This window comes from Chrysochloris asiatica, unplaced genomic scaffold (genome assembly GCF_000296735.1).
Source record: "Chrysochloris asiatica unplaced genomic scaffold, ChrAsi1.0 scaffold00048, whole genome shotgun sequence".
NCBI lineage: Eukaryota > Metazoa > Chordata > Mammalia > Afrosoricida > Chrysochloridae > Chrysochloris > Chrysochloris asiatica.
The window spans coordinates 17,831,157-17,846,374 of NW_006408566.1; the positions used below are offsets into that span (position 1 = coordinate 17,831,157).

General features: G+C 41.0%; 1 protein-coding gene across 1 annotated transcript in view; it reads right to left on the reverse strand.

The window, feature by feature from the left end:
• HOOK1 (hook microtubule-tethering protein 1) overlaps positions 1–14,453 on the reverse strand; it is an 88,662-nt gene extending 74,209 nt beyond the window's left edge. The window contains exon 1 of the mRNA XM_006862485.1: positions 14,198–14,453. Coding sequence (XP_006862547.1) covers positions 14,198–14,260 — 63 coding nt within the window. The 5' untranslated portion in view covers positions 14,261–14,453. The remainder of the gene's footprint in view (positions 1–14,197) is intronic.
• Positions 14,454–15,218: the final 765 nt, after the last annotated feature.

Here is a 15,218-nt window from a genome sequence, read left to right on the forward strand (position 1 = left end):
GAAGCCAGTGAAGGAAAATGATCAGAAAAAGAAGGAAGCCAAAGAGAAAGGGGCCTGGGTTCAACAAAAGCGCCAGCCTGCTGTCCCCAGAGAGGTGCACTTTGTGAGAACCAATGGAAAGGAACCTGAGCTGCTAGGACCTATTCCCTACAAATTCATGGCATAACAGGAGTGAAATAAACACATCTAAGGTGCACAAATGCCAGGCCTTTGGTCGTACTTGTGTGAGGGGTGGGGGTGTGCTGTCCTTCCTCTCACCCCCGCAAATACATAGTATTTAAAGCACATTTTGTTCCCCAAATCACTTGATAATAAATGCTTTACTACTGGGAGAAAAAAAAAAGGACAGTGGGGCCAAAGAACTGAAGAAAACCAGGACAATGATATATGGGCAAAATTTATAATGTCAATAAAGAGACTAAAACTATAAAAATGAATTTAAAAAATTACTGGAGCTGAAAAATACAACAAATTAAAAGTTCACTGGGAGTACAACAGCGTATCTGAAACAACAGAAAAAGAAAAGGCAAATTAGACAACTGTAGTTGTTAAGGACTGTTAAGTCAGTTCCGACTCATAGCATGCCTGTATAGGGTTCCCAAGGAGTGACTGGTGGGTTTGAACCACTAAGCTTGCACTTACTAAGTCCAGTGTTTACCCTAAAATTCCACACCAAGACTCCAGGATTAGAAAATGAGACATTGAAAATACCAAATCTGATGAAAAAAAGAATCAAGAATGAAGAAAAGTAAACAGAACCTAAGGAAATTATGAAACACAAGCAATATACACTTTATGGAAGTTCTATAGAGACAAAATAAAAGGAACTAAAAATATGAAAACTTCCCAAATTTGATGATGGACGTTCATGTACACATCCAAGATGCTCAATAAACTCCCAAGTAGGATAAGCCCAAAAGGAGTCACACCAAAACAGATAATAAGCAAACATTCGATAACCATAGATAGAGAATCCTGAAAATAGCAAGAGAATTGAATGGTCACATATGAGGGATCCTCAATAAAATTAAGCACTAATTTCTTCTCAGAAACCAAGAAGACCAGAGCAGTGTGATAGCATAATTTAAGGAGCTGAAAGAAGTCAACAAGATGGTCCTTCAACAATGAGGGCTAGTTTAACTTAATACAAAATTATCTGCTTTGAGCACCATGCTCTTTAAGGACTACCTATATGGGATCGGAACTGACTCAACGGCCCTTAACAATAACAAACATATAGGATCAAGGAGCCCTAGTGCAGTTCTACAGGATAAGCACTGGACTGCTAACCAGAAGGATGGTGGTTCAAACTCCTTGGAAACCCTACACAGGGTTGCTATGAGTTGCAACCTACTCAACATCGGGCAGTGTTTCGCTCTGCTGTGCATAAGGTCGCTATGAGTCGGTACCAACTCAATGGCATCTAACAACAACAACAACAACAGCACTTAACAACAAAAATATATGGTATCAGATTGACAACTTGAAAGATTATATTTGAATCTTAGAGGGCAGTGAACTTACTTTAACAAGGGAAGAGCAACTCAGAAAAGGTGGTTGACAACAGTTACAAAACACAAAGACTGTAATCAATGTCACTAAACAGTACATGTAGAAATGGTTGAATTGGTGTATGTTTTGCTGTATATGTTCTCAACAATGAAATAAATAATTCTTTTGAAATGGAAAAACATGAGAGCATAATTAAGATAAATGAAATAATCCTAGATAAATAAAAGCTGAGGCAGTTATTATGACTAGATCTGCCTGTCAACTAATACTCCAGGGTGTTCTTCAGATTGAAATAAAAGCACATTAGACAGTAACTCTAAGTCATATGAAGGAAAAAAGATTTCCAGTAAAGGTAACTACATGGACAAATACAGGGGCAGTAAATGGTGCTTCCACCACTTGTGTATCAGTTTGCTTTACTGTGGTGACTTGCGTGATGCTGGAAGCTATGCCACTGGTATTTCAAATACCAGTGGGGTCGCCCATGGTAGACAAGTTTCAACGGAGCTTCCCGACAAAGACTAGGAAGAAGGAAAGGCAGATCGCTACTGAATGGCTAGCCACTGAAAACCTTAAGACTAACTGGGAACCTTGTCAGATATAGTGCCTGAAGATGAAAACATTATGAATAGCAACAGAACATTGAGAGATACAGTGCTGGCAGATGAGCCCCTCAGATTAGAAGGCACTAAAATACTACTTGGGAAGAGGTTATCGCCTCAAAGTAGACTTGACCATAATGACATGCACAGAGCAAGAGTTGGTCATAATAACATGCATGGAGCAGGCTTTCAGGACCTTCATTTGATAATGGGGAACAACTCCAAATGAGAAGAAACAGCTGCAAATACCCATTAGTAACTGGAACATGGGATGTACTAGAAAACTGGAAGTTGTCATAAATTAAATGAAAGGAATAAAGTTCGATATTCCAGGCATTAGAAAGCTGAGATAGATCGATATTGGCCATTTTTAATCTGACAAGCATATGGCTTACTACTATGCCAGGAACATCAAATTTAAGAGAAATGGCATCCCAATCATTGTCATAAACAACATTTCAAGATCTATCTTGAAGTACAATTCTGTCTGGGGTAGGAAAGTATCCACACATTTACAAGGAAGACCAGTTAATACCATTATTCTTCAGTTTTACACACCAATTAACAAAGCTAGTTAAGATGAAACTGAAGCATTCTGCCAACGTCTGAAGTTTGAAATTAATCAAATATACAATCAAGATGCACTGATAATTACTGGTGATTTTATGTGAAAGTTGGAAACAGGAAGTATTAGTAATTGGAAAATAAGGCCTTAGAGATAGAAATGATGCTGAAGATCACAAGGTTGGCGGTTTAAGCCCATCAGTCATTCTTGGGAGAAAGATGAGGCTTTCTGCTCCCGCAAAGATTTTTAAATCATGGAAACCCTACACAGTAAACTATGAGTCACAACCGACTTGACAGCACTTAACAACAACAACAACATACACCAACTAGATCTAACAGACATATACAGAACACTCTATTCTACAACAATACAATACAAATTCTTCTCTAGTACATAGGGATCATTCTCTAGGACAGAACACAAAAAAATTTATCAGTAAGTTTAAAGAGATTAAAATGACCATAATGGAATAAATGAAATCAATAACTGAAGAAAAACAGGAAATTACACCACTCAGAATTAAACAAAGCATTATTAAGCAAACAACAGGGCAAAAAAGAAATCCATTTCAGAAAACTAGCAGTATTAATTCACGAAACCTAAACATACATACACCAATCTTATGACTTAAGACTTACAACAAGGCTCCAGGAATTGATGGAATAACAATTGAGATGTGGAAGATAGCTACCTGGCCAACTGGAAGAGATCCGTATTTGTGCTCATTCCAAGGTGATCAAAGAAAGCAGCAAGTATCAAACAATGTCATTATCACAGGCAAGTAAAATTTTGCTGAAGCTAATTTAAAAATGGGTACAACAGTAAATCAACAGGGAACTACCAGAAATTCAAATTGGATTCAGAAGAGGACGTGGAACAAGGATGTAATTTCTAATGTCAGATGGATCTTGGTTGAAAGCAGAGAGTATCAGCAAGATGTTTACCTGTGTTTTATTGACTATGTAAAGACATTCGACAATGTGAATGATAACAAACTATGGATATCAGTTTGAAGAGTGGAAGTTCCAGGATATTTAATCGTGTGTATATAGAACAGCATAAGGTAATATCGTACAGTTTAAAATTAAGAAAAGATGTATCCTCACCACACTTCTTCAATCTGTTGCTGAACAAAGTATCAAGAAGCTGGACTATATGAAGAACCACACAGTGCCATGACTGGATGAATACTCATTAACAATCAATGATTTGTTGTTGTTGTTAGTGCCATCAAGTTGGTTCCAACCCATAGTGACCCTGTGTGGGGTTTCCAGGGAGTGGCTGGTGAGTTTGAACCACTGACCTTGCAGTTCAAACCGGATAGTAGACGACATAACCTCGCTTGCTGAAAGGAAGAGGACTTAAAGTATACTTACTGATGAAGTTCAGACAACAGCAGCCCTCAGTGTGGATTGTGTTGTTGTTAAGTTCCATCGACTCAATTCTGACCCACAGTGACCCTGGAGCAGCTGGTGAGCTTGAACCACCGACCTTGCAGTTCAAATGACTTAGCAGTCTGACACATTAGCCCACAGCGCTATACCAGGGCTCCCAGTGTGGATTAGGCCTCAACATAAAACAGAAAACCTCACAAATGGACCAATAAGGAACATTATCATAAACACAGAAAATACTGAAGCTGCTAGGGATTTCATTTTACTGGGAATCACAAACAATACCCATGAGAATAGAAGTCAAGAAATCAAATGATGCATTACATTGGACAAGTCTGCTGCAACAGATCATTTTAAAGTGTTGCAGAGCAAAGATGTCACTTTGAAGACTAAGGTGTGCCTAACCCAAGCCATGGTATTTTCAAGAGCTTTAGATGCATACAAAAGCTGGAAAATTAGTAAAGAGCAAATAATTAATGCATTTGAATGATAGTATCCACAAAGAATATTGAATCACCATGAACTTCCAAAGAATGAACAAATCTGTCTTGGGAGAAGTACAGCCAGAATGTTCCTTAGAAGTGAGGATGGTGAAACTTTGCCTCATGTACTTTTGACATGTTATCTGAAAGGACAAGTCCTTGGAGAAGAACACCATGCTTGGTTAAAGCAGTTGTTAAGTGCCAAGGAATTGGTTTCAACTCATGGAGACCCTGTATAGGGTTTCCAAGGAGCGACTGGTAAGTTTGAACCACTGACTTTGAAGTTCAAACTGACTTTGCAGTCCAGTGCTTATCCTATAGCGCCACATCAGGACTACGGTTAAAGCAGATGGTAAGTGAAAAAGATGCAGACCTTCAACAAGATGTATTGACACAATGACTGCATCAATGTGCTCAAACACAGCACAACTGTGAGGATGGCACAGAACTGGTCAGTGTTTCATTCTCTTGTACATCAGGTTGCTTTGAGTCAGAACTAATTCCACGGCACCTAACAACATACAGGTGTGGTCCTCTGTTTTTCTAAGTTGCTTTACAGCATGTCAGTTTTATGAAATAACTACATTAATACCTGTTTTCACTAAGTGAAAGAAATCTGAAGAGGATTTTTACTTTTACTAAAAAAATTGAAAAGCAAAACTAGAATTTAAGCATTTGTTTTGCAGCAAACATCTAAAGGGGCAGCACACAGCCTGAGCAATAAGAGTGGTTTTAGGCCAGCTCCTTCCCCAAGAACTAACTCAGCATCAGAACACCACAGCCATGAACTATGGTTTTGAGTGCTGTATCTTAGTATTATTTTAGGTTTTATGTGCTGTTTGGTATGATTTGGTAGCTTATTTTTGGGGTCTTGGAATGCTCAAGATTTTTTCCTATATAAATTAATGCTGACTGCTTCTTCAACTTTATGCCTTTGTGACTGATGAAAGATTTCACAGGAATGCTTTACTTCCACATGGCAGAGAAAACATGTACAATTTAAAAAAAAACAACAATGAACAAACTACTAATATACTGAAAATAAAGCTTTCAACAGACATCGTGAGTAAAATAGGCTATATACAGGGCTACTGTTTTAGTTACTTGCATTTAAAGAAGAGGATGAATTAGTCACTGATGATAGAAATAATAACAGTTGTCTCGTCTTAAGGGAAGGCTAGAAATGCACCTTTGTGATGAGCATAAACACAGCAAAATCTTAAGATTAGGACATGATATGCACTTACTGTTTGTGTGCTGCATTTCATTAAAAGGGAAAGGAAAACAAAAGAATTTGAAAGCTTTTTTTATTTACTAATCCATGCATGTACTAGCCAATCTTTATTGGGTACCTAATGAAACTTAGGTCCTGTGACAGGTGCTGGGGATACAAAGATAAAGAGGTCATTTAAAATCTAATTGGAAAGTAAATGTGCAAACAAAACAGAAAAGTACAGTGGGAACACAGGGAAGATGATGACTCAGTCTACCTAAGGAATTAAGGGAAAGCTCCATGGATAGAGATTAGAAGGATGAAAGGATCAGTCGGAAGCTTATATTAGTCAAATGGGCAGATGGCATTCCAGATGTTTGGGAACAGCATGTATAATGTTAAAATGTTATATATACATACACACACATCTGTAATGTTAATATATATAAAATATAAATAAATGTTCAAGTATCTAGCCATATTTGTGGAGCTACAGAAAGATTAATGTTAACTTGGTATAAAAATCTGAGAATGTGAGAGTGTACAAGCTTGTAGCTACTACTAAGAGTAGGGGGTAGAGAAACAGTATGAGGCTGGAGTTAAAATCAGAAACGAACATTTGGAAAACCACTATATACCTGTGATTATGGGGAGTGGCATGGTCAGATGTTCATTTAGCCAAGCCCTCTAAGGCTGCAGTGTGATAGATGCACTAGCATGGGTTAAGAGTAGAGCTAGGGAGTCCAGTAAGGCTAGGGAATCCACCGCAGTAGTCAGTGCAAGTAAGTCAGAAGCAATGAGAGGAGAGAAGAGACCAACACGAGAGAAGTTTAAGAAGTATAATCAATAAGAACAACTTAAATAGGAGCCTGCTGGTGCAATGGCTAAAGTGCTTAGCTGCTAACCAGAAAGGTCAATAGTCTGAATGAATTCACCAGGCACTCTATGGCAGAAAGATGCAGCTGTTTGCTTCTGTAAAGGTGCACAGCCTTGTAAACACGATGATGCAGTTCTACCTTGTCTTACGGAGTTGCTATGAGTTGAAATCGACTTCAGGGCAATGGGTTTGGTTTTGAAAAGTGTAACTTGAGGACACACTGTACTAAAAATGCGAACAGGATTCACAGAAAAGGAAATACACATCATTCTACTATAGGTTCATGTATATGGCAGACATTCATGATTTTCTCTTCAACACTGGCGCCTCACCAAGGTTTCCAACCTCAGTACCTTATGCTAGAAACCCAGGCATCATCCAAGATACATTCCTCTCATCAACTTCCAATCAATAACTAGACTGTCTAAAGTATCTCTTTAATCCATCTTCTTTGCACCATATCCAGTGACACCAAACCTAGCTGCTGTCTCTGTGGACTACTCCAATAGCCTTGTAACTATTCTCTTGGTTTCTATCTTTGCTTCCTTCTACTTACTCATCACACTACAATCAGATTGATATTTTCAAAAATATTTTAAAAATTATTATATAGCTTTTTTTTTTTTTTAAGTTTTTATTGTGAACTAAGTGACAGTTTACATGGGAGAATATCAGCTTTTCACCATCGTTTCATTGCAATGATTACAATCTCCTCTGTGCATCATTAGCCACAGTATTTGCTTATGGTCCCTCTTTTTTTTTTTTGGGGGGGTGTTAACACAAAAACATTCAGGAATACATAATAATTTAAACAACCCAAGGGCATATTCTGCAAGCCTGCCTTCTATAATTTCTTTTTAAAAGGAATCTTGAGAACTCTCTCTCCTGTGGAGTGGATGAGTGAATTCAAACCACTAACCTTTCAGTTACCTGTTAGTGTCACTGCTGTTGCTGAAGTGCCATCGAGTCGGTTCCGACTCATAGCGACCATGTACAGGGTTTCCAAGGAGCAGGTGGTAAATTTGAACTGCCAACCTTGTGGTTCAAACCCATCTTACATTCCAGTGTTTACCTTCCGGGGCCACACCAGAACTGTTAGTGTCACTAGGGCTACTTAATGGTTCCTCTTTGTTGTTGTTGTTAAGTGCCGTTGAGTCGGTTCCAACCCATAGCGACCCTGTACAGGGTTTCTAAGGCTGTAAATCTTTACGGGAGCAGAAAGCCTCATCTTTCTCCCACGAAGTGGCTGGTAGTTTTGTACTGCTGACCTTAAGGTTCGCAGCCCAATTCATAAGTTCCTCTTAGAGCCTGTAATTTTCTTAAAAAACATCTATTAAAAGTTGTAATTTTACATTTATTTGTATACAATCATTATATAACATCTATCTCCCTTGCTAGATGATAAGGGTCCAGCTCCTTTTACAGACTAAATTCCAAGACGGCAGGGCCCTTGTCTGTCTTATTTATTACCATATTTCCTGGCACATAGTAGCTATTGTACAATAAACTTTTTGTGTGTGAATAATGGTAGGATTATAAATTGGTATACGTTTGTAAACAATCATAAAAATAAACATATTACCTGAACAGTCAATTTATTCTATTGATGTTGTTGTTGTTCTTAAGTGCCGTGGAGTCAGTTCCGACCCATAGCGACCCTGTATAGGGTTTCCAAGGAGTGACTGGTGAGCTTGAACCGTCAACCTTGCAGTTAAAATGGCTTTGCAGTCTGGCGCATTAACCCACAGCGCCACACCAGGACTGACACTCATGTATAAAATGAGGTTATGTACAAAGTTATTCACTGCTGGTAGCACTGTCTGTAATTGCAAAAGACTTAAAATCTAACGTCTGCCAGAAAGAGAACTGGTTAAATAACCTGTGATATATTCATCTACTGGAATGCCGAACTGTTATTTAAAACAATCTCCAAAATATATCATTAAATGGGGAAAAAAAGCAAAGTACACAAATGATAGTGTATAATTCTAAAATTGTATGTTAACATTTGTGTAACCAAAATGCACATGTACACCTGTTGATGTGTGGATACAATGTCTCTAAAGATATTCAAGAAACTGCTGAATTACAAAGATCGACTCATGTGAGGGAAATGGATAAGGGAACCTATTTTCACTGTTTAATTTGTAAATGTTTGACTATAAGCCCAGCCCAAAAGAAAAAAATCAAATTCTAGTTGAAAAAAAAAAAGATTACTCCAAGTTTCTGAGAAGGTGGTGTCAGTCAGTCAATAAGACAGTAAAAACAGAAAGTGGCAAACCAGTTTTTAAAGGGAAGGCAAGAGAGGTAATTCAAAATATTAAATTTTGTTTTGAAAAAGTTGAATTTGTGCTATATATGGAAGATTAGTGTTACTGATTAATATGCTAATAAGTAAGTAGTTCTATACGCCATTATACTTAAGGGCATTTAAAGCTAGAAATGTCTGTTAGAAAATTGTAAGCCATAAGCCTAGACAGAATGAAACAAAGTGTACAAAACGAGAGTCTACTCATTCACTCACTGAAATATTTATTACACACCTACTATAGACAGACCCGGTGTGGCACTGCACGTTAATGTGCTGTACTACACAGTTGCTTAAACCTTAAGGTCGCTGGTTGAAGCTCACCAGTCACTCCTTGGAAACCCTATACAGGGTCACTATGGGTCAGAACTGACTTGATGGCACTTAACAGCAACAACAATGTGCTAGACATGAAGTCCTTGTGTGGCAATTTAGGACAAACATTGGACTACTTGTAGCAGTTAAGAATAGGGCTGCTAATCTCACGGTCAGCAGTTTTAAACTACCAGCTGCTCCGCGGGAGAAAGATGAGGCTTTCTGCTCCCGTAAAGATTTACAGCCTCGGAAACCCTGTACAGGGTCGCTATACATCGGAACCGACTCCATAGCACATACAAATCTACCGGATGCTCCTCAGAAACCATATACAGGACAGTTAAGAGTCAGAACCAATTGGACAGCTGTGATAGTTAAGTTGTGTCAACTTGACTGGGTCAGGATTCCCAGAGGTTTGGCAGTTGAAATGTGGTTATTCATATAGTGAGACCTAATACAATGTAGTTAACTCTATGATGATTGGCTATGAGCAGTCAATCAACTGAAAAGATGTTTTCTCGGGTGAGTGATCTGCTTCTAATATAATGGACACTCTTGCAAAGCCTGCTTTTTTTCTGCTGGGTCTGGATCTTGTAGCTGTCTTGTCGTCCAACTTCTGGTTCTTCGGACTTGAGTCAGTGGGCTGCTCTGTTACCTACTTGCCTGCCTGCCAATCTTGGTTCATAAAACCGTGGAACCACTGGTAGTTTCGAACTGCAGACCTTCAGGTTAACAGCCCAATTCATAACCACTGCGCTACCAGAGCTCCTTGTATGTATGGTGATAGCTATGTGCCATGGAGTCGGTTCCGACTCAGAGAGACCCTGTACAGGGTTTTCGAGGCTGTAAATCTTTACGGGAGCAGAAAGCCTCTCATCTTGCTCCCATGAACAGCTGGTAGTTTTGAACTGCTGACCTTAAGGTTTGCAGCCCGATTCGTAACCACTACGCTACCAGGGCTCCTTCCTTGTGTGTGTGTGTGTGTGCGTGTGCATGTGCATTTGTGTATGTATATATATTGTGTTAAGTGCTATCCAGTGAGTGAGTTCTGACCCATAGTGATCCTGTATAGGGTTTCCGAAGAGCTTTTGGTGAACTTGGAACCATCAATCTTGCATTAACCCACAGCGCCATACCAGGATTCATATATAGGTAGGTATGTATGTGTGTGTGTGTGTGTGTGTGTGTTAATATATATATATATATATATATATTAACCCACAGCGCCACACCAGGATTCATATATAGATATGCACATACACATACATATATGGAGTAGTCCTGGTGGGGCACCATAGTTATCGATAAGCACTCAACCTCAAGGTTTGAACTGCAAAGTCACAGTTAAAACTCACCGGCTGTTCCTCAGAAACCCTATATAAAGTTGCTATGAGTTGGAACCGACTAGACGGCACTTAACAACTATATATATATATATCACTCTGGTAGCGTACTGGTTACCAGTCGGGTTGCTTTATTTCATGGGAAACAGTTTGAAAGTACCAACAGTTCCACGGGAGAAAGATGACGCTTTTTGCTCCCATAAAGATGTACAACCTTGGAAACTATATATAGGGTCGCTATGAGTCAGAACTGACTCCACAGCACATCACCACCATCACCATATAGACATATACAAACACACACACATACATAGGCAAGTTTCACTGACTTTGCTTCTCTAGGACAACGGCTTCTCTAAGAACAACACCATGTGCCAGACAACTGGGGACGGAGCAGAAAAAAAGCAGAGAAGGTCTCTGCCTCTGATCAGGGAGCAAATACAATAACTTCAGGAAGTATTAACTGTCGCAGGCACAACGTTACAATATGTTATAATGTAATAAGGGGGTGGGGGATACTACTTAATTAAGTACAGGCAGTCATGGAAAGACGAAATCTGACCCAAGACCTGAATAGTAGAGCCAGTCACAGAAGAACCAGAATGAAGATCTTTTAGGTAGAAGAAACAGAAGTAAAAAAAGTCCCTGTGTATTTAGAAAAATAAACTAAGATAGGCTTCCTGAAGAAAGAGAAAGTCCACGCAGGATGGCTGGAGTGAGGGGTTGTTGCATACTTGCACCTACAAAGTTGACTAAGAATCAACCAGAGAGTTTAATAAAAGTTGAGAAAGGTGCCTAAGAAATGAAGACAGAAGATAATTACAAGAGGGAACCACTATGTGCAATACAGACAATATTGTGATTTTTGGATTTAAGAAACTGGTAGCTAAGTGAAAGCCTTAGAGAACAAAAGTTCATTAAAGAGCGCATGGGATGCAACAGCTAGGAAAATATATGAAGTGAGTGTAAAAAGAGAATACAACAACCTGACTGAAGGAAAAAGTAAAGAGTGTAGATTTAAGAGGGACTTCTGGTTCTTGGTTTTTTCACTGAAGATAAAGGAAATTTAAGCATATTTATGTCACTGAATCGATTCCAAATCACGGTGACCCCATGTATGCAGAGTAGAACTGTTCTATCAGGTTTCCAAGGCTGTGTGACCTTTCAGGAGCAGACTGCCAGAACTACCTTCTGAGGCACCTCTGGGTGGGTTCCAACCACTCAGAAGTCGAGTCCTTAAACATTTATACTACCCAGGGTCTTCACAAACGTTTATAGAAAAGGGGAAGAAAAAGTTGCAAATACAGAAAAGGGATAAATGATGGATCAAAGTTCTAAAGAAGATGACAAATATGAGGTCTAGAGTCAGAGCCAGAGATAAAACAGGAGATAGTTATTTGCCTAAGGAGGAAAGAGTTTCAGTCTCAAAGAAAGTACAGAAAACTAAAGGTTAAGAGAAAGGTAGGAGTCCTGGTGTGGCACTGTGGGTTAATGAGCTAGACTACAAAGTCAGTTTAAACTGCCAGGTTGGTGGTTCAAGCTCACCAGTCGCTCCTTGGAAACCTTCTACAGGGTCGCTATGGGTCGGAACCGACTTGAGGGCATTTAACAACAAAGATAAAGGTGAGAGGAACTGTCCAGGTACTTAATCTCAGCGCTGGGAACAGTGGATTTGGCTGTAGCAGCATTTGTGGAGACAATAGTCTTCATGGTCATTCAGTCCCCGGCCCTTCCCTTCCCAGTGCGCAGCAGTTTGAGAGAGGACTAGGGAGCAAACAGCCAGGTATATTTTGGTACCTATGATGGATGCCTTCTTTTTTGGCTTATGAGACTTTTGCTTTCTATTTTGTAATTGTGTATTTTTCTATTTACCATTCTGATCAAAATGGAAAGCTGTATGGTTTATTACTGATAGCTGTCATCCTCAGTGTCCAGTAGAAAGTCACATACTATTGTAAAATATTGCAATATAATTAAGAATTGTACTTCTCCACCAGCTCACATGTAAGCGCATGACATCATAAAGACTAGGTTTACTACTTCAGTCAGATGATATTAAGACCAGTAATGTTACAAATTAGGATACATCCTTTAATTAGCCACTGGTTTTAACAAAACAGATCATTAAAAATAATGTTGCCTTATTTCATGACAGTCTTAAACACAGCATGTAAACTTCAATAGTATTTAAAATAAGAATACAGATAACAGCTAATTGCTTTTAACTCAGAAAGCCTAGATTTTTACATTCCACTTAAAAGCTATTTACCTCCAAAGCTTGCTTTAAATTTTAATTATTGCCAGTAGACTTCATGCACTTTCATAAACCTTCTCAAGCTCTCATTCTTTTGAATTACAAGCAATAAATTACCGCCTCCTGATCCAGTCTGTATACATTCCACTTAGCACACATTTCCCTACACACATCTAAACAACTGGTTTGGGGATGAACATCTACAGTACCCTGTATGGAGCACCACCCTTGCCCAATTTGGGTTAGGAACCACACCTGAACAGCAGCTCGCTGATTGCTGAGAAACTCCAAGTGGTGAGGAATCATTTTGCTCAGAGCAATACTGAAGAATTTGGGGACAGATTCTGCAGGCCCAAATCGAACACAAAATTAATAGACATCCTAAAGGCTAAACTAAGATGTCAATTTCTTTTCTTTATAGAAAATGCTGTCCATTTAGAAAGGGTGGGCCAGAGAGAACAAGAAAAACCGAGACCCCCACCCAGGCAAGAACTATGAGGAAACTTAATCTCATAAACGTTTTCTTCGGTATGGGAGTGTAGGGGACAAACAGGAGTACTGGAGGTGCAAGATTCCGGGAACCAAAAGAACCAGCCACCCTTTTGATCACATTTTTCCAAACAGAACAAGGTGATTGGAGGTGAGGTGGAGGGTTTTTTTTTTTGGGGGAGGGGGGGGTCACCATTCCAAGTGACACGAAAGGCCCTTATAGAAGGACTATATTTCGCAGATACGGAGTCCTAGTGGCTCAGTGGTTAAGCATGGCTGCTAATCAAAAGGTCAATGATTCTAATCCTGGCTCCGTGGGAGACAGATGTGGTAGTTGGTAGTTTGCTTTTCTAAAGATATATAGCCTCGGCAACCCTATGGGGCGATTCAACTCTACCCTAGAGGATCGCTATGGGTCGGTATGAACTCGAAGGCAGTGGGTTTGGTGTTTTGTATTCAGAAGATGGAAGGCGAGAAAATCGATGATCCAAAAATTCTGGGGATTGGGCACAAGATAGGGGGAGAAGGGTGTCTGGAAGTTAAGGGAATGGGCGATGACCGGTCCAGCCACAGCTGTTAGAAATCAGGTCCAGGTCGGTCCTCTAGCTAAAACCCTCCGCAGTCCCCCTCCCCTTTCACCGAGCTTCCTTTACATCCCCCGCCCCCACAAACACACGCTGACCCTGCCCCTGGATCGCACTGGCCACCCTAGCGGTCAAGGGCGAAAGGAGGCGCCGAGGCAGGGCGGCGGGTTCGCAGCACAGCTAGCTGCCCGGCGACTCCCGTGTCTCACCTGGGGAGAGCAATGCTTTCCGGAGCCCCCGCGCCCCTCACACTCACCCAGATCATGAGGCTGTCGCAGAGCGGCAGCTCGAGCTGCGTAAGTGGCTGCGTCTCTTCCATGGCCAGGGGCGCCGTCGACTACGCTGCTGATACCTACACCTTCGCTCTCCCCGCCCTCCGCCAGGAACCGGCGTCGACGACCTGTTTGCCCGCCAGGAAAGCACTCTAGCGAGGCCCTGCGCCCGCGCAGCTCACGCGCGAACCCTCGCGCTGCAGACGTCGCAGCGTCACCCCCCTCTTCGCCGCCGCTGCCGCCCCCACCCTGCTAGGCCTGCGATCTCCGCACCTGAGTCCCGCCCCTGCCTCCCCGCCCCTTCCCTAACCCTCCCGCCCACTCCTGCCTGTCTATCCCAGCCGCGCTGAGTGACCTGTGCGCGCACCAGTCACAAAGAAGGTACCCAAGAGTGGCGGGACTAGGTGGACACGGGGAGGGGAGAGCGAGACTAAGTAGCGCGGGAGGGACTGTTGATTGGACGCGTCAGCAAAGAACGTGAGACAACCGTGAAACTCCGAGAAGGAGCCGGACGCAGTGAAAAGGGGTTTATGACCTGACAGGTGTACTGATGACGAGGGAGGGAGGTTGCGCACGGCGAAGTGTTGCGCGCGTGCGCAGCGGGCGATTGGCGAGCCTGAAACTTGTAAATACCAGTGCAGCCCCTAGAGGCAGCAGGGGCAGATGGAATCCTTCAGTGGGTGTAGGGTCCCAGAAAGGTGCAGGCGTATTCCTGCCTCCTGCTTCCTTCTCGCCTAGCATCTTCCTCCAGGCTTCAGGAACACATAAAAGACAAAACTAACTTCCCATTTTCCTTTGGGGGTTGAAAATGGTTTTTTTTGTTTGTTTTCTGAGAATGATACGCGTGTAGGGGGAAAGCTGGGGCATACCTTTGGAAGCTCTCCAAGGCACTGATAGATGGCTTGGACTATTGAGATGAGTGAGCATATTATTCTTGCTATTAACTCCCATTGCTTTTCATTCGTTCATAAACTTGTTAATGTTCTGCATAAGAATGCAGCTGAC